This window comes from Solea solea, chromosome 10, assembly GCF_958295425.1.
Source record: "Solea solea chromosome 10, fSolSol10.1, whole genome shotgun sequence".
Taxonomy (NCBI): domain Eukaryota; kingdom Metazoa; phylum Chordata; class Actinopteri; order Pleuronectiformes; family Soleidae; genus Solea; species Solea solea.
In genome coordinates, this window is record NC_081143.1 from 25,672,607 (window position 1) to 25,692,891 (window position 20,285).

The 20,285-nt window shown below is 40.5% G+C and overlaps 1 protein-coding gene across 1 annotated transcript in view; it reads left to right on the forward strand.

Annotated features, from left to right (window-relative positions):
• The window catches only part of LOC131466963 (voltage-dependent T-type calcium channel subunit alpha-1I-like), a 230,690-nt gene that overhangs the window by 119,114 nt on the left and 91,291 nt on the right, over window positions 1–20,285 (forward strand). The window contains exons 6-8 of the mRNA XM_058640603.1: window positions 4,631–4,790; window positions 16,324–16,666; window positions 17,309–17,401. Of these exons, the coding sequence (XP_058496586.1) occupies window positions 4,631–4,790; window positions 16,324–16,666; window positions 17,309–17,401 (596 nt within the window). The remainder of the gene's footprint in view (window positions 1–4,630; window positions 4,791–16,323; window positions 16,667–17,308; window positions 17,402–20,285) is intronic.

Below are 20,285 nucleotides of genomic sequence, written 5' to 3' on the forward strand. Positions count from 1 at the left end.
TTCTCTATCTAAATATTTTGCACCTACAGATTGATTTAGCACCATTTTTATGAGAATACTGAGCATTTTTATTCATTTGCAATGGAACCTATAAACCTGCTTTATAACCTATTCAGGGAAATGTCACTTATAATATGGGACTTTTAAGTTCATACTTCAAGGCCAGTTCCTTACACAATTGTGCACATGCAGGAGCCAGAATCAGCCGCCAAAACCCAGTTCTTTCCCTTGTCTTCCTTTAGTCGGATAAATAAAAAGCAATTCTCTTCTTTATTAAAGACAATTTACCTCAGAGCTCCATCTCACGGTAAATTCAATCTCCATGCAGCGGGTGACACACAAATGCAGAGTCTCAGAGGCTTCAGTCGGGCGCTTTACGCAAGCACAGCATCGGCAATACAACCACAGCGACGCCACAAACTCACATCGGCACTCAGTGGAGGGTGAGTGTGTGAAGTGATCAGAGGAGCCACTTAATAAGACGTTAATGGAAATGATCCAGGTCTATCCAGGTCCCACTGGCCACAGCTTAAACGACTCAGCCCGTTTATTGCATTAACCGCAATCCTCCCGTGGGAGATGCCGAACCTTTAGCAGCCAAAGTAATGGTCGTCAGCAGATTCTCACTTTTCCTCTTCTTTTCCTTTCATATTCTGTTTATTCATCAAGTTTGCACTTTGATCATTTCCCTTTTTCCTTTTCCCTCCCAACATTTCTGCAGCTGCTCCCATGGTCTGCACTTGATTAGTACAATGATTATGTTGTTGTTTTTTCTTTCTTCTTCTTTTTTTTTTAATAAAACAAAGATTTGCTGCTCCATTTAGTCAGCATGTGGTGATACGACATTGGTAAATAACCATGTTGTTTTGTTTTAATAAATAGGCTCTAATTTGACTTCCTGCGGGGAACAATTAGGAATCGTTTCATCTTGTAATCATGTCTGACTCGGGCTGACTTTCATGTCATTTTTAATTTTATGCATTTTAAATTGTTTATTTATGACAATAAAATAGCTTTGCAACTTAATGCTTAAGAACATATAATTATGTGTATTTAAAGAGCACTGTTTCATCAGCTGCTTTTGACTTTGAACGGATTAAATCGTTGAGAAGATCGGATTCCATGATGTGTAATATCTGACACCAATCAGGGTTAGACTTTGTTTGGAGTTGAACACACATATTAGCATCAATTTGTTTGCTGTTTCATGTGCAGTCAAAGCCCTATAATCAAACAAATTAAAAAGAAAAGTGTGTGTTAAAGTTTTATTAAAGGGAAATTGTTTTGGGGTTTAGGAATGCTTATCAGGCTGTTGCCCTTTATGTTAGCAGTGGGAGGTAAACGTTTGAATTTTTAAAGACTCCAGTATCCACAAATCATTAAATATTAACGTTGGGGAAAAAAGACCCAGAATTACTCTTCACCCAAGGTCATGTATTGTGGATTTATGAATAGGAGAGGAGATATCTGATATTACACCCCGACCCATCAGATAGTTTTACCTACCAATATTAGAAATGTATGCTTAACATGTTTGGTTGTGTTATGTTTGGCCTGCACCGATTTTTCCTTTGAAATATTTCCTGAAGAATTCTGATTTCCAAGCCCGAGGGGTTTTAGGCAATTCTCCTTTACGCTTTCTTGGAAATTAAATTGTGTTTTTATACAATTAATACAGAAATAAAACACAACAAAAAAAAAATGTGAAAAAATACAGCATTTCGCTTGTTTTGAAATATTTTATCCTCACACTCCTCCCCCCCAGCTCACCCAAAATATTACATTAAGGTGTTATGAGAGTATATACTAATAACTATAATAACAATTATTATTATTAACTAGGACTGCATGCAGTCCCTCGCGTCCCACGCAAGTCAAGGAGTACAGCAGTTCCCTGACCTGGGTCTTGAATCTGCAAAATCTTTCGACAACTTTTTCGCCTCAAGTTTTGTGAAAATCGCACTCCATCAGTCCATCACAGGGTCACAGAGAGACAAACAAGCATTCAATCTTTCACTCACTTTAGAGTGTCCAATATTTGTTAAAAATTAGATTATAAGAGTGTCCAATATGCCTAATCCCCATATTGCATGTGTTTGGACAGAGAACATGGATAGAACATGTAGCATGGTCCTTGTTCCAATTGGATTTGTGCCTAATAATACATGAAAGACAGCGGCAAAATGGACAATTATATAAAATCTGATGGATGTCGGTAAGTTATCATGGAAAGCTCCTCTAAATCGAATCCTAGTTCATTTGCTTGGAAATCCGGTTCGTTTGAGGAGGTGTGAATCCGAAACCGAACTCAGATGCACACCAAAGAACCGAACTCTGGTCCGCCTAAAAACGTAGGTCCCGGTTCGCTTTCCAATGAACCAAATGCAAGATGTGGACTACAACGCAGGGAATTGTGGGTCAAACATACGCGTGTGTAGAGCGATAGCCGGGATAAATATCTGAGCCCATCGTTGCAGCGTTTATGTGTCGTATGTTCACATAAAACGATAGGATTTGATGCAGTTAACCTGTCCTGCGTTAACCAACACACTCGGACCGGCTGAAAGTTGTGACCCCCAATTGAACCGAGTCCCCGATCGTACCGAGTCTAGTGGAGACTATTAGGTGTGAAAATGACTAAGGGTCCATGTCATTGTGTTTTAAATGGAATGCAACTTTGCTCAAGAAACCGACAAATTGGAGTCAGATTTCCATGTCATTGCAATACACCTTTTTTGAAATGTCCACCATGTTACACAAGTCTTGCCAAAAGGTTTTAAGGTTTGGAACATCAGGTTTACATTTCTGCGGTTGCTCTCAAGTTATAATACTGTTGGTCTAAATAAATACTAATACTTTCTTTTAGTGGCGACTTCACAAGAGAAGATAGAAGTATCACTATAAATCCATAGTTCTCTGTTAAATCTTATCTCCATTTCATTAATTACAGACTGAAAGATGTGCTTCATTTATAGAAAAAAAATATAAAAAGATTGTTAATTAATCTTGGTTACACAAGTAAGCAAAGTAAGATGAGTCATAACTGTCCAGTATTACAAAAACAAGTGTGCAGTGAGTAACTACAGTCTTTATTCTCCCTCTGCTGGAGTCATTTCAAATCATTACAAACCACTGCCCACTTAACCCGTGATTAGTGCAGCTAAATCTTGTATCAACTCTCAAATCCTCTTAACAGATAGAATTTAACCCCTGCTCTCGTTTTCTTATGGAGATCAGTAATCAAGTAATGAGCCATGGGATCACAATTAGTCCCAAGATTAAGGATTGATTAACTAATTAATACAACGGCTCGTATGCAAATGAGACAATAATGTGATAAATAGCTGCATGACAAGGAAATTTGCTGGGGTGAAAGAGAAAGATGTGGATTTTAATCTTGTCATTTTGTTTGTACAAATTATATCCTTCAATCTGTCTCCATGAAGACAAAATAAGCTGTGGTGTTTGTCTGCATTTGTCTGAGATTTTCATAAAGAATTTCCAGAGTGCGGCTGAAACAATGACTCAATTAATTTATTTTTTAATTGACTACTAAACTATTTTTATGATGAAAACAAACAATCACTCAATTAATTGAGAGAACAATCGACAGATGAATCGATGATGAAAATAGTCGTTAGTTGCAGCCCTCGACTCTGTCTCGACTCTACTCGACTCGCCTCTACTCGGTGTGGTATGAGGCTAAGAACATGACTTATATATGTGTTATATGACACACACACACAGAAACTAATCAATAGAGTTAATTAAAAAGATTTGTTCACAGAATCATGCAGTACTTCCTGCACGACTCAGTCTGACGCAGTCACTGAACTAAAATACAACTGAACAGGCTGGATTCTGCTCACGATCACCGGCTTTTGGCAGTGCTGTTGCTAAATACACCAGACTCGTCTGTTAAATGTTGAGATTTTAGAAATGTCCTTGCTAAATGTCGGAGGTTAGCACATGTTTCGGGATTTTTACCGTTTTAAACAGATCTACAGTTCGGCATTATTCGGTTTGATTCTCGCGTCAGACGTCGTGCTCATGACTCTTACAGTGACGACACGCTCAGTGACCAATCAGTGGCCGAGTCGAGCTGATGTATGTACTGTATAATGGAAAAGCGCTGTCGGGACACTGGTCCCGACAAGGTCTGTGCTGATGCCAGAAAAGGACCCCAAAAAGGCCAAAGTTATGATCGATATAATCGTCCATAGACTTTGGAGCTGCATGGTTCAGTGAACAGCAGCAGCAGCTGTGTTGTGTTTGGCACATGCAGCAGCAATCTGCCTTATCTGCTCAGACGTGATGTCAAATGTGTCACCGTGTGCAGTGCGGTAATGTTGCTGTTACAGAGAGAGAGAGAGAGAGAGAGAGTCACACAGGGAGCTGATAGGATTAATCATAGCTGTGTGAACTCATTTGACAAAGGTTTGAATATAACATTTGTTGCTTCAAAGCAGCAGTGGACAAGGGAGCAGAAGATAGTCATCACTCCACCCTCCAGTGACTTCATACGAAACAACTTTTTTTCTCGTCTCCAAACCACGACTGGCCAAGAAAACACTTCTTCTTCTTTGTGGCTTATGCAAGGTAATAATGTAATGTGTTTGTGTCTCTTCAGGCATGCGTATCCTGGTGAACCTGCTGCTCGACACTCTCCCCATGCTGGGCAACGTCCTCCTCCTCTGCTTCTTTGTCTTTTTCATCTTTGGCATCATCGGGGTGCAGCTGTGGGCGGGGCTGCTGAGGAACAGATGCTACCTGCAGGAGAACTTCACACTGTGAGTCTTCATTTGCTGTCTTTGTTTGTCTGTGGGGACAATGGACGCATTCACAAACAGTGTATGCACTAATGTGCACTTTGTATAAACATCTGATCTACAAATCTGGGATGCATGTTCTGCATTTGTTCATACTTTGAGAACTACTCTAGAACTTCCTTAGACCTTATGTGAGCACATCTGATGAAAGCCTGACACTGTTTATTTATTTGAAAAGGGCTTAAATGTATTAATTTACAGTTATTTCACTTTGTACTCTTGTGAAAGTATCTACTATCTACCTTTAAGGTCCATCTTTTGGACTCAGCTTCTTGCTACTTGAATTTTCAGCACACTGCTCCCTTCATGGTACATCAAAAGATTGTTTTTTGAGAGTGAGAACATTTCTGTGCACATGTTAAATAATAATAAGGTCCAATGTAGAGTCTTGTCAAGATCTTAGGTTGAAAAGTTTGTGCCAAAAACTTGAAAAAGACCCAGAAATGAATCCAACCTGTACCTGTCTATCATTTGAAAGCTCGAGACCTTGACCCAAGCAGTGCTAGGAAACGCTGGACCAGATCCCAGCCAAAAAATGCAGAACTTTCACATCTGAGTGCTTTAACAAGTTCTCACAAGGTGCCAAAACCAATGTAACATCGTCAGCCTAACTCTTCGTCTTCCTCGTGCAACACGTGATGCAAGAAACAAGACAACAAAGAAACAAGACAACAAATGTGACCCATTTGGAATTGGCTTTGTATTTATTCATTTATGTTTACAGTGTAATAAATGAAAATTGGAACCTTTTTATAATTAACACCAATTTCCATGTTGCTACTGTTGCTACCAAGCTATCATTAGCTCCTGTGATCTGGGTCTAGTCTCCTTGCATCCATTTGATTATTATACATACTGTTAATCACACTTGGATCCTTTTTTGAGCCACAAGTTCTGCTCCTACACACAAAAAAACCTAGATTCTTGAATAACCTTCAGTCGGGATATATAATGTTTTAGTTTTGACATGTCACAGTAGTGATGGGCATGATGCCTTTGTACTCACCTCACATCACCCTCACTGGTGTTATCCCCTACATGGGTATTATAAGCCATTTGATATTTGACATCAGACATTTTCTGGGCAAAGGAATATTTCAAGCAGAAGTATTCTTATTTCTCTTGATCTAATGTCTCGCATGGTCTGTCTAAAGCTCTAAAGCTTCAAGTCTGAGTGAAATGTCTTCCTCTGAAGGTGGAAGAGTCAGTGGTAGCCCTGTCACCTCCTTCATTGGTCAACTCTGTAGTGAGGGCATTAACTGCAATGTGTTTTATTCACTTTGAATGGAGCAGCATCAAACACCGCTGAACTGCATTGTGGTGCATCTCACTTTGCTGGTATTGCATGTTGAGAAATGCACTTCTGCACGTGATGAGAACAAGGTTTCTCTCTCCTCGTTGGTGGGGTTTTTCTGTCAGATGAAAGTGCACCCAACAGTGACGGACGTGTTGACTGGGACAATACCAATACTTGAGCAACATTAGCAACTTTTGCAACTCAGTCAGCCACGGCAGACTCTGCTCTGCTGACCTCCGAACGGCAAGCGTTGAAGCAATGAAACAAGTTCAACGAGAGGGGAGAGAAGAAAGGTCTCCTTTCCCTCTCTCTCGCTCTCCCTCTCTGACAGTGCTGATATAATGATGCTTATTATCTCCAGAAAAGTTGAGTTTAATTTGTATTTTGTTTTATTTACTTTTATCAGGTCAGCTATCAGAACTTTTTTTATTTTATTTTGTATTGCTGTTACTTTTCTTCCACATGACCGTCTCTCTCTGTGGGGCCAGGACGCCAAGCTGTGCCGCGGTGAGAAGACAGTCAGTGCTGCACCTTCTGACCTTTTCTTTTGCTTTGTTGTTCCAATGAGAGGAAAGTAAATCTTTCATTGCTGTCCTTAATTGGCTCATACCTATTACTTTCTATAATTCCCTCATCGCCTCACACGCACATTAACAATGTAATTGTGCACATTGCGAGTCGTTCCCTGCCGTGATCACAGGCAGTGGCACATATCCCCCCGACTGATGCACACATTGAAGATGCCCTGCAGGGAATCCGGGGTTTTAGAAAACCTGTGTGCTGAATGCAAATAATGCAGATTTACTGGTCCTCTGTATCACTGCTACTATTAACCTTTACAGTTTGACGACTGCAACATGAACTTTGATTTCTCTATATATCCTCTCACATTTTCACAGTCCCTCCCCCCCCCCTCCTCCCCCCTTTGGGATAGAATCACATTTCCTTGCCTGTGTGTGTGTGAGAGCATTTTTGTTGTGACAGCAACCGTGCGACGCTTCCACGACTAACGCTTTGTCTCATAGTGGCTGTGGGCCGTTTGTTTTGGAGGAAGTGTCAGTAATTCAATTACTCGTCTGTCATGTGGTTTCAGAATCAGAGCAGTGTTGATTCGGGCCCCTCAGACGCTTTGCTGTGTGTGTTTACGCGCGCGAAACCGCAAATTATGTTTATGTATACTAGAAGAAGAGCAGCTGTCACTCAGTTGTCAGCATCCTTCAGCTTCTCTTCGTAAAATGCCACATTTCAAAAGACTCTATTTGACAGTAGCTGCAACTGAGATAACAACTGATTAATTTATAATGACTGACTTTCAGGAAATATCTCTGATATTAGGAATGCCAGTCATCTTGCAGTGGTCATCATTTGGAGGAAGAGGCCAAATCCCAGACTGCCCCTTATTCCCTCTTTTATCCAATCACACTCGATCTGCAAGGTCCTTATTAAGTGCCATATCTAGTGCCATCCCAGATCAATTAATGCAGTGCGTGAGTCTCTGCATCAGTGCAGGCTTACAATGATCTTAGCAGGAAGTGCACCAGGATGATGAAGGACATTCAACACTGTGCAAACCAGTGGCGATTGCACTAAGACTGCAAGGAAAACTCAGCTTCCTCTAAAATATCACTAATGTGATGGTCTAAAATGTCACAAATGTCATAATTTTTTTCCATATTCCCGTAGCAGCCTCCGCATTAAAACCACTTGAAGCTCAGCTTCATTCAAGGTTAACAGAAAGCATCTTGATTGGCAGTTGCCCAAATTCAAGAAAGTGTGTTTTTTACTCAATTTGACCACATTTTGAAAAAATGGAAGAGGGAACTGACCGATTTGATGAGATATGGCCTTCTGTATGTGATGACACAGAACAGGTTGGAGTGAGCTGGTAAAATAAAATAAATAAAATATTTATAAGTAAATAAACGTCACTTCCAGGGAAGCTGAGCTTCTCTGGGAGGCAATGGAGCAGATGGTGGGGAGGGAAACTGTCATTTTTTTTGATTGACAGTATTGCAGAAAGCTACACGTCAGCGGAGCCTTTCCTGCCTCTGTTCTGTTTGGATTTTGCGAGGAAAGTTTGAGACCAATAGCTCGTCGTTGTGTGTTATTTGTAAATAAAAACACGATTATAGCATTTCAATTTTACATGTATTGTTTCCTTGTTTAGTTGTGTGTTTGCAGAATGAATGTATAAATAACTGGGGCCTGAAAGATATGCTCCCCCTGTTTCAAAGACAAGCAACCGCCCCTGGCGTAAACACAACAGTTAAACCTGATCAAACATTCGCACAGAAGTTCTGGAGATAAAAGACATGCAGCCATGTGTCTATGTACTTAAATAAACAAATTAAAAACCTGTGAAACTTCCATATATTTTCACGGGGAGAATGACAGAAAAAGGGGAATGCTGCAAAACAAGCACGTCAGCTTCGACGATGACACACCGAGCTCTAGATCAGCTGCTTTCATCTTCTTCTATATGAGTGGTGATGGCGACCCATTATTTGGCTTCTTATATAAACCCTCTCCTTCATCAGGAATGTTCTCCGTAGCTTCGGGATGTAATTTCATTTGGAGTGACACTCTGTCGTGAAGTGGCAATGGATAGCAGGAGTGGTTTAGGACTTGGCCAGAGTCAGTCCAGTATCTCCCCTTAGAATGAATCCAGTCTCTGGCAGTAGCTGCCGTGCACCTGCACACATGGGTTTGCACACAGCTGGGTTTGGAAACTGGGGTCTGACTGTGTGTCTGTGTGTGGACGTAATAACTTTCTAAGTGATGGCATAAGTCAACACAAGGCTCTTAGCAACACACACGCAGCTCTGCATTGCAGCGCTTGAGCAAATCCGACAGTTAGAGCCGTCGGATTTGCTCAGTTATCTGTTGAGATTATAATTAGTGTAAAATAGATACTACTCTGATGAAGGATGGTATGGACCTAGCCGTCGAGATAATTAATGGGAATCACTGTCGTCTCCGCTGTCAATCATCTGTCTTTCTTATTTGTTCACTTCTTTGAGGTGTCATGTCCATGTCAGTGTTTATGTCTTTGCCTGCATGGAAATTATGGATAGTATATTCACCTATACCTTTAAGAGACACAGTATGTTTCTTACATGTAGTAGAAATATTCAAAAATGCTTTATTTATATATGAAGGGGTAATACTTTGTTTCCTGAGAGGTATTTTTTATAAATATAATTTAAAAGCAATAGTCATTTCTAAGGATTGTCCTATGGGGAGTGCACACTCTATCAGATAAATACTATGTTTGTTTAAAGATAAATGTAACTTGTTTTTGAATGTTTTGCCTACCTGCTGTGCTCCGGCGGGAAAGACTGTGGGACACGTGCACAAACCCGGCAATTAACATCAAATTCATTTCTTGGGAAGTATAGTGTCGTAATGGAACACTCGCTTTCACCCGTAATTAGCGCTCAGCGAGAAGCATTTCTCCAAATTTACAGCCGCTTATCGGGTTGATTATCACAACAATTTCTCACGTCATTTTCACTCACTTCAACTCGGAAGACAAGTGATGAGATAGCATCCATTAAAGCAAGACAAGGAAAAGTATTATGCGATGTTAAAAATAAAAGTTGAGTGTCACGTCATTCAAACACTAAGTAATTCACACACGCAATATATAAATATAGTATATATACTTATTTTATTTAAGCAATAATGCACTTGAGGGAGTTGTCCTGAATATCAGCATGATATGATTATGTTGTGTTTTTTATTGTTTGAATTTAATCAATCATTATATATAGTTACACAAAGTGGACTTGACTGTTACCTAGCAACACAGACAATGAGCACAGTCTTGCATACTAGTTACACTTTACATCAAGTCATGTCCACTGTTTAGGACAGGGGTGGGCAATTATTTTCCCCAAGGGGCCACATGAGAAACAAAAAATATTGTTGAGGGGCCAAATTTGAATTAACTTTTTTTTAATTGTATCTCTTTTATCTAAAAAAAAAAAAGCAGTAAATTGTATTGTTTTGGTGTAAATTTGGCAGCATACAAACACACAATAAACACAATTATAATGAATACTATTATACTATACTACTGTGGTGTGTATTATTTGTCAATAATGACAAACATTAAGTTTAACTTTGTCACACGTGTACCTGCCTGGAAGCCATAATGTCACTGATAACACGACTGCCCTCAGGGACTGAAGGAAAACAAAATCTTCAGCATTTGTTGTCATTTTCTCCCTTTTTTTAGAGGTTTTTAGCTCGCACGAACACACAAGATGTTGGTCTGCTGCTGCCGTGTTTGGCACGTTTATGTGACGTAACTCGTAAATCAGAATGAATGATTTCAAACACTAAATTCACAAAATAAAACATCTGAACTTCTGCTGTGGATTAACAGTTTACGGTTAGAAAAGGCTGCCTTAAAAAAACAGCAAACATATTTTTTAAGCTACCGTATACAGGCATAGATTTATGAGGTGAGTTCTGTATTCTGTTTTGACAGTCACATTAATTGGCATATATTCCACTACAGGTTTAATCCAATCCAATCCAATCCAATCCAACTTTATCTGTAAAGCACTTTGGAACAGCCACAGTGGACGGACCAAGAAGCCGTGCAGAAGAATAAATGAAGGGCACAATCAATAAAAGACATAAAATAAATGAAAAGACATAAAACGTGGATAAGAAATGACAGCCAGACAATAAAAAACAATAGAAATGAATATAACGTCAACAACTTAAAGAGTGCCAGAGGCCAACTCAACTCAGATTTTCTTTATAGAGCACATAAAACAATGCCAGTGCATAATAGCAGCAAACAGTAGGAATTGTACCCGCACCTAAATTAAAGGCCAAGGAAAAGAAACATGTTTTAGGGAGAGACATTTGTAAAGTGTGGAGGCCGATCGTTCTACAGTTTAGTAGCTACAACGGCAAAAACACCGTCCCCTCTGAGTTTATCTTTGGCACACTCCAGAGCAGCTGATCACTAAATCACTAAATACTTGACACTTTTACCTGTAGAAGCTGTTTTTTTTGTTTGTTTTGTTTTTTTTTAAATAAAGTCTAGGCTGTGTGCTGAATGCAAATGATATGATCCAGGAGTACGTACCTCTATATATCACTGCTACCTCTAACCTTTACAGTGTGACAACTGCAGCACACTTTGCTCTACATCCTCTCACTGTTCACTTCCCTCTCTCTCTCTCTGTCTTCGGGATGAAATCAGATTTCCTTGCACGTGTGTGCGAAGAGCATTTTTTGTTGTGACAGCGCTGCGTGATGTTTCCACGATGCTTCAATGCTTCGTCTCACGGTGTCTGTGGGCTGATTGTTTCGGAGGAAGCGTCGGTAATTCAATTACGCGTCTGTCATGTAGCCTCAAAATCAGGAGAGTGCAAATGCTGCTGTTGATTCAGACCCCGGGCGCGCGCTGCACTCTCTGCCTGTGCTCTTCAACACCACACAGGAGATTTACACTGTGTGTGTCTGTGTGTGTGAGAGGAGAACAGCTGTCACTCGGAGATCAGCATCCTTCGACTTCTCCTCATGCTATGCAACATTTCAGGTGCAATTTATATGATTGTAATCAGAAGGTTGACTCATGAAAATATCTCTGACTGATTTGGACTGCCGTCTTGCAGTGGTCACATCATTTGGAGCAAGAGGCCAAATAATACATATATAATAGAATGGCGGTCTGAGACCTTTGCACGGTACTGGCAGCTCGTTGTAACTGTATAATGGGTATTGCGTTTATTTCAATTTTCCATGTTTTTTAGATGATTCCTATCTTCTTCTTCTTCATGTGAGACACCCTAGCGCCCCCTATGGACGGGCCACCACTGTATGCAACATCAGGACATAAGAAGTGGAGGGTGAAACAAACAAACAGTAAATTGTGTTCTTGGTTTTAACCACCACTGATCACTAATGACTCGCAAATCATGTATGTAATAATCTCCCCTGGAATCAGCTGAAGAAAACAGCAGTCGCGGGAAGCTTAACAATTGCTGTTTGTTCCCAAACATCTCTATGATTAAGAGTACAGCTAATACCAGCGTGGAGGCACACACGGCTCACTCACACAATAACTGGGATTATGCCCGTGGTGAGCGAGATCCCGGGAGAGGAGGAATCCAGAGACTAATGTTTGATTAGGTCGATTTGGCTGCACGGAGGAGTGAGCTGGATGCTGAGCACAGCCCACAGAGAAAATAATGATTTAACGAGAAGCTTGTTTGGGTGGGGGGAGGCCATCGCCATGGTGATTCAAAGACGAAGAAGAAGGCATGTACAAAATGGGATGTCCTGACCCACCTGAATTTGAATTTGTGGCTTACAGTGGTGGTAAAACGACGACGCAAACATTCCTTCTGGAAATAAATGGAGTGTTTCCATGGATAAGAAGATAAGAAGAGTTGGAATATATATATATATATATATATATATATATATATATATATATATATATAACACACAACTTCAGCTGAAGCCTCTGCTGTCAGGAGCCCAGCTTCTCTTCATGTGTGAAATTCCCGCTATCTGTGTCTATACAGACCCACACAGCCAAAAATCGGATAACAAGCCCGGCTGTGATATTTGCTGTCGCTGCAGTGGGTGTTTGTTCACAGCTTTATCTGATGTTAACTTTGCCGTCCTCTCGTTTGCATCGAGACGTACAGTAAATAAAAATGGCAGATGCTACTGCAACGGGAAAACATATTTTGGATTGGTCTCCAATTAAAAGTGTAGTATGGAACTTTAAAAAAACAAAAGAAAAGAAATTAAGTCTATCAGCTGCATGCAACTCTACATAAACTTCTCTGTTTAGCAGTGTTTAAATCACATGTTGCCAGGCAACATTCCCATGCTGCACACAGGGAATTATTTGTTTCAGGTAAGTGACGGCTACAGATAGGGATGGGATTCGATATCGGTCGTTTGGGCTTTTTTTGGGAGAGCAATATTTGAAAAAGAAACACAACAGCAAATAGGAAATCAACATACAGTATAAATAGATGAATGGACGTAAAAAGACAGAGGCTGCTGAGCTTGATGTAATCTTCTCTCAGAGGCAGGAAGAGCATGACATACATCGTACAGACGTAAGGCTGAGAGACAGCGGTCATGCTCACACTGCGGCTCGTCTCTTACCTTCTCAAATACCAGGTCAAAAGTAATTGCAGACCAACGTCTGCATTCATCCGTGTCTCTTTCTCCGCTCTGCCCTTTAAATAGAAGCCCATACTCTTAGATTACACTGCGATCACAGGGAGCTTTGCTGTTCCCTCTCTTTTAGCCTCTTCCTTTGCTCTTTTTGTAATTGCAAGGCAAACGCCCATAGTCCTTTTTCTTCTTCACACTATTATTCTCCTCTAGTACACCTAGTTTTGCTTTCTTATATCTTCTCTCACTGTTTCTTTGGCGGAATTTCATCCTTTCTTTGGTATTTTTCATTATGTAGCATTTAATTTATTTATTACCATACATTCCCTTCTGTTTTCTTAATTTCTCCCTGTCATGTTTTCATTGGCTTGCCCTGGTCTACACGTTTTTCGCTATTGTGTATCCTTCACTCTTTCCCTCTTTTCTGCTTGTATTGTGCTGTTTTAAGCTGCGTTCACAGTACACCACCACCTCCATAACTTACTGTCTTTTGTAAAGTTCGGGAATAACAAGAGTCGTCTCAAGAAGTTATTTAGAGTTGTCAATGAAATGGGAAGCGACACACAAGCCTCCTTTAATCACGTCTTTGAAAAGTTCACAAGGAGCAACTTGCAACTTCTGATTGACTGTAGATTCAAGCCTGAGTGGAAAACTGGGCTGAAACTCATCTCGCCTTTAATGCAACAGTTTAACCCCCAACTGGAACTCACTTTACAAAGACACAGTGGTGCGTTTTCAAGACTTGGTGCATTCATGGCATATATCCTGGATCCTGACTGGATCACTGACTCATACCACATAATAATACAATAATGAATAATGAAAATAACAATTGATTAAGGTGATTAGAATCCATTAGAATCTGAACTCCCCCTTTAAAGTCTTGAGATTCTCTACTGCCATGTTGAGGTTTTGCAGACGGAAGTTCACAGACATCACCTGCAACCAGGCTTCTATTGGGGCGATACCAGCTATCAGTCACACTGGTGTCCACTCATCCATCCATCCATCCATTTTCTATCCCTTTATCCTCCACAGGAGGGTCAGGGGGTGCCGTGCCTATCTCAGCTGACACACCCCGGACAGTTCGCCAGTCCATCGCAGGGCCACCTTACCAGTCAAGAAAAAAAGCCCAACTTTTTTGGGAAAATCAACAGTTGCGGTGGACGTTATGAGCTCAAAATTACGTATGAATATGCCGCATTAATTCCTTTTGCCTCGTGTGAGCTTTCCTGTCTTTTACTTCTTCTGTCTTTTATCCATTATTCTGTACAGCACTGTGTTTGTTTTAAAGTGCTTTACAAATAATGTTGGATTGGTTTGGATCATTTCAAAATATAAGTGGTTGTTTTAATATGCAACAATAAAAAATATTATATATATATATATATATATATATATATATAAAAAATATATATTTATGATGCAAAATTAATTTAAAAATAAAAACATATAGAAATGACTTACAACTTGATATTGTTTGGAGGGCCACATGTGGCCCCCGGGCCGCAACTTTGAGACCCCTGATTTAGAGTCCAATTTCCCTAATTCCCATATTGCACGTTTTTACTGTGGGAAGAAACCGGAGAGCCTGGAGAAAACCCACAAACACACGGAGAAAACATGCAAACTCCATGCACAAAGGCCCATGTTCCAACCGGGGATCGAACTTGGGTCTTCTTGCTGCAAAGGCAACAGGTGTCCACTCTCTGTTGTTGTCTGGAATGAGCCTCTGGCATCTATTCATTTTATTCTTACTTCCAGGTTGGGTTTAGGGAGGAAACTCTGTCCATGTTAATGTACAGTCTATGGTCCACATCTCTGTTCAGTTACCGTCAGTAAACGTGAATACCCTTTATTTGCAATTCAGAGAATATCACAGACAGACATAGAGACCAATACAATTTCATGACATCCAGTGTGGGTTTTTTTTCAGTCTGTGGTTTGTTTGACTGTCGACATTTTTTGAGTCTATTATTCGTTGGTGAAGAAAAAGAAGAACAAAAGGTCAGGAGCAAAAAGCTGAGAGTGGGGTCATATTTAATGGACGGACACGGAGGTTCAACAGCCAGTGACACCTCAAACATAATCATCCCTCTCTCCTCTCTCTCAGTTCAGCTCACTTCAATTTAGAGTTTTTTTTATTGGCCTGAACGTCTCACGAAGGAATGTTGCCGCAGCATGAAAATACAAAAACAATGAAAAATCATTATTTGTGTGTATGTGTGTGTGTGTGTGTGTGTATGTGAGAAATCGAGACTCACACACATCAATTGAGTATTTTTTTTATCCTTGTTCGATCGACAGTTTGCAGTCACTGAGCGGATGACTTTGGTCCGGCTCCGCTTCTGTTTTTATCTCTGACATTAAAACACGTTTTATCCAGTTTGTTTAAAGACAGGATTACATTCTAATCCGGGGGCGAGATGATTAGATGATATCGGCTATACATTGGTATCTAAGGAAATTACACACCCATTGATTGATGGACCGATCAATGTACACAATACAGCATCAGACAATACAGAAATGGATATTATCCAGGCAATGTATTCCAGTCATTTAAAAAGGAAGTTGGATATAAGATAAAAGTCTCTGTCATTACTTGTGATGGGAGGTAGAAATAAAGGTTTTTATTTAACTTTGTATGGATGTGTGATATTCAAAGATAGTGTGTATACTATAAAATAGTGTGGGACATAAGGAGATACACTTGTTTTGTTTCACAAACATTTTTATGTGAAGGTATTATGGTAGCCTATAGTGATTGTAATTAACCAGGATATCACCTTGGGAATAACATAGTATTGCTGTAAAAGGATCTTCTTATTACCAAACCTTTATCATTGTTATTACCAAATTAGAAAGTGCATCACAAATAAAATGGTATTACCATAATAGAATCCCTATTGCAACAATTTTTTCAATATTACCATGCTACTGTGATGTGAGTGTTACCATGTAAAGCTCCCTGAGCAATTCTTGCTTTTACTTCTAGCATATACTCACCAACTCCTACCTTTTCACTTCTAGCACCACCGGCATCAGTCTGCCTCGGCCGTACTACATGGCCGACGAGGATGACGAGCGGCCCTTCATCTGCTCCCTGCCAGTCGACAACGGCATCATGTCCTGCTCTGACGTCCCTGCGCGCCGCGAGGGAGGGAAGTCCTGCTGCCTGGACAAAGACGACGTGCTGTACCGCCAGTCGCTGGGCCTGAGTCCCGAACCTCTGGTCAATGGCAGCGTCAGTGTAGCCGGACTCTGTGTCAACTGGAACCAGTACTACACCAGGTGTCACACTGGATACAGAAACCCCCACAAAGGAGCCATCAACTTTGACAACATCGCCTATGCCTGGATCGTCATTTTCCAGGTAGCATGACCAGACAGCAGCTACTGGAACAGCCGATCACACTCTCTGCTCCCTGTTCCGTTATTGTCCTTTTTTTCTTGTAGTGCTACAAACAAATCTTGCAGTAAATTCATCAGACATCAGCCTTCACCCACGCTTTGCTGCTCAATGAGAGAAAAAAATCTTGCATTTACCAGATCGAGAGTTTCATCTGTACGATGGAATTTCCAAAGCTTATTTCAGAGTGGACAAAGACCCATTTCTTTGGTCCGAGAACCAGAAGATTCATGGAAGGCACCCACTTTTTAAAAAAAGATAATTTCATCTTGGTGCCCGCCCAGAAAATGGTGGTGCTTTTATCTGAGGCACAGTTCCATTTAACAGTAAAATGCTATAAGTGAATTACCTCTACAGGCCTCTACTAATTCCACCCAGGACATTTATTACATGCTGAATTGTCTTTTATGGTATTAACTTGTGAAGTTATGAAGAAAAAGTTATGGAATATCTATTTAATAGGTTAAAATCAGATTCTTATCACTTCACACAGAGTGGACTAGCTGTCTCCAGCCTTTGTGCTCTAAATCTAAATCACCTGGTTCAAACCTTGACCTGCATTGACTGAAAGATAGTTTACACTCTCACCTTTTCCTCCGTCTGTAGGTGATCACACTGGAGGGCTGGGTGGAGATCATGTACTATGTGATGGACGCACACTCGTTCTACAACTTCATCTACTTCATCTTACTCATCATCGTAAGTCACACAATAATTTCACTTCAGTCGAATGTTGTCTAATGGATGATTAATGCAATCATGTGTGCTCAGGATATCTTATAGGTGAAACTTTAGGCTTCAAGTAAAAGGTGTTAAAATTGAATAATTTACTTTTTATTCTATTGTCAAATGTTGAGAAGGTTCCCAACATAACTGATCTGTACTTTTTCAGTTTTTGGCACCATTATGGGTCGAGCTTGACACAGAGAATCATCACTTTTGTACAACAGTATAGGAAACATTACAGAACGTGGCATCTTTAATGACTATTATTGTCTTTTGTCAGCGGCCTAGTATGATGTCATTCTATTACTGTTACTGATGCAGCTGTCGCCATCTGGCTTCATTATCCACTGTGGAAACATATGCCAGATCACGGTTTACCATTCCAAAACCACAACAACTGCATTGTACATCTTGATGGAGAAGAGGCTTAATTTATTCTCTTTGCCACCTGGACCGTGTTTTTTCTTTGGTGGAGAAATGTCAACATGAAAAAGTATCCAAAGCAATGAAGAGAGTTCTGTTTTGTTTCGTGCTTCTTATGACACAACACTGACTATTATGAAAAGTCGGTGGTTTCTTGCACGTTTAAGATTAAGGTGACCAAACAGTAACAGACATGAAAAGTTGTCTGTTGCCACTTTCTCATTAATATAATATTGTGTCACTCACTTGCCAGTGAAGCCAGTTATATTTCTCGAACTTAATCACACAGGAACAGGCACTGTAAGCAGAACAGAGTCAGCAGGGACACAAGGTAAAACAGAAGCCTCACCTAATAAAAAAAATCTAATTCTAGTCTATGATATGTTCCATAGGTATATATTTGCCACATTCTCTTGCACTTATACACACGTTTTCAGCTAGAAACTGAAGTTTGTGGGTCACTCACTTTTCCACGCAAAAGCCCATAGAGAAAATCAGCAGTTTTAACGTCTGGGTAAGTTTGTGCCAACAACACCAAAGTCAAAACATAAACATGTTTGAAGTTACTGATGAAGGCAGCAGAACATCAATAACTCCCTTGGGTTCCATGATGTAGAAACCTTGATTTTTTTTTTTTTTATGGGCTTCGGGAACAGTTGTGCGAGTATTTCATGAACTTCGGTTTCAAGCGGCAAACATGTTCTTAAGACATTGCTGACATCAGAAGACACAGGTCGTTTTAGGTAAGCATGTTGTGAATAAAATCAGCTGATGCTTTTGTCCCTGTTCAACGCAGGTTTATGGAAACTACATGTCTATCTCAGCCTGTCTGGAAGGTTTGCGATGTGTGTATGTGTTGAAAATGATCATCATAACGCCGTGTGACTGCTATTCTCTGCTTTCTGGTTTTTATTACACTTTTAATTGCCTGCCTTCAGATCCACGTGTAAGCCCCTTTCCTCTTGTCTCTTCAAAGCTGCCTTCGTTCCCTCCTTCCTTCCAGCATCCCTCCCTTTCCTTCTATCCCTTATAAATCCATCCATCACTGTACTTGTCTTACCTTTTTTTTTCTGCCCTCTAACACCAACCCCTCATTTTTGCCTCACCCATACTCTAAGTGGATCAGTCTCTTTCTCAGACTCTCCCTTCCCCTTTATCTCCTCTGCCTCCTCTCATCCACTTCCCTCCTAGACTTCATTCCAGCTGCCTTTTTCTTGCTGAGCAGTATCCTGAGCATCTTTCATTTATCTGTCGCTCGACTCATTATTCTCAGTCACGCGGAAACACACACACACACACACAAGGACACACGTCATTTATTTACACGCAGAAAAGGACACATTCCCACACTTTATCCTGTGGGACGTTATCTTCTACACCGAGGACGGGTGGAGGGAAGGCGTTAGAGTTGGCTGAATGTAAGGAAGAGAGAAATATGATGAAATGGGGGAGAACACAGAGAAAATGGGGGTTTAGACTGTGGAGGGAAGTGTGGAGATAACCCAGAGATGGGGAGATAAAAAGGGGGCTGGATGTTTGGGTGGTGATTGATTAAGAGATGAAATGAACAGGTGGTCATGTTGAACTGGCGTGTCGGCGTCAAATTAGAGCATGGATTGGAGGGACTGGAGAGAGGAAGCGGTGGCACGTTGGTGTCTCTTTGATCTTGAGTGAAATGTGAATAATTAGAGTGAATCTGTCAGCGTTTCCTCCGGGTTCACAGAAACACAGCAGAGCGTTGGTTTCAACTGCAGGTCATATAATATGCTGCCCGGTCCTCTGGAGAGATGAAAAGCTTGAATGCAGGGGAACACATTTTAGAAATGGAGGCCACTGGTTACATGGTGCATTAAAACACACCAGTGCAGTACCTGTATCTTGAGGGGGCAAAAAAAACGTTAATTTCTACCAATTTCTCTTGCATTTTCTTATCCAAACACCACCCGCCGTCCTCTGTCAAGTTTGAAACCTGTCTAGTGACCCATTGGACAGATTTGCGACTAACATACAGGCAGTTTCTTGCATTCATAAAAAGAAAACACATTATCCATGATTCCAAGACACTGAAGATAATTGCAATATGATATTACAAACATGTCTACAGAATTAGGGAGACTGATAACACAACCAGTACAACGGGATAGATAATTGAAACAGAAAATGATCTGGACTCCAAGTGTTAGTGCTGGATAATGATTGTAACAAGAGGCAGGAGGATTGTGTTGGCGTTATTGAGCAATCTTTCAATTCCGTTATCAATACTATTGAACACAATATGATTAATTGATCTGAGAGGGGAGGGGAGAAAAAAAAACACTACTGCACCGCCGTTGTCGCATGTGGAATGTCTTCATCTGTCCACACTGATCTAATGAGACCTCAGGGCAAAGAGTTGTAATCCCAAATGTCAGGATTCCTAACAACCTGTGAATAA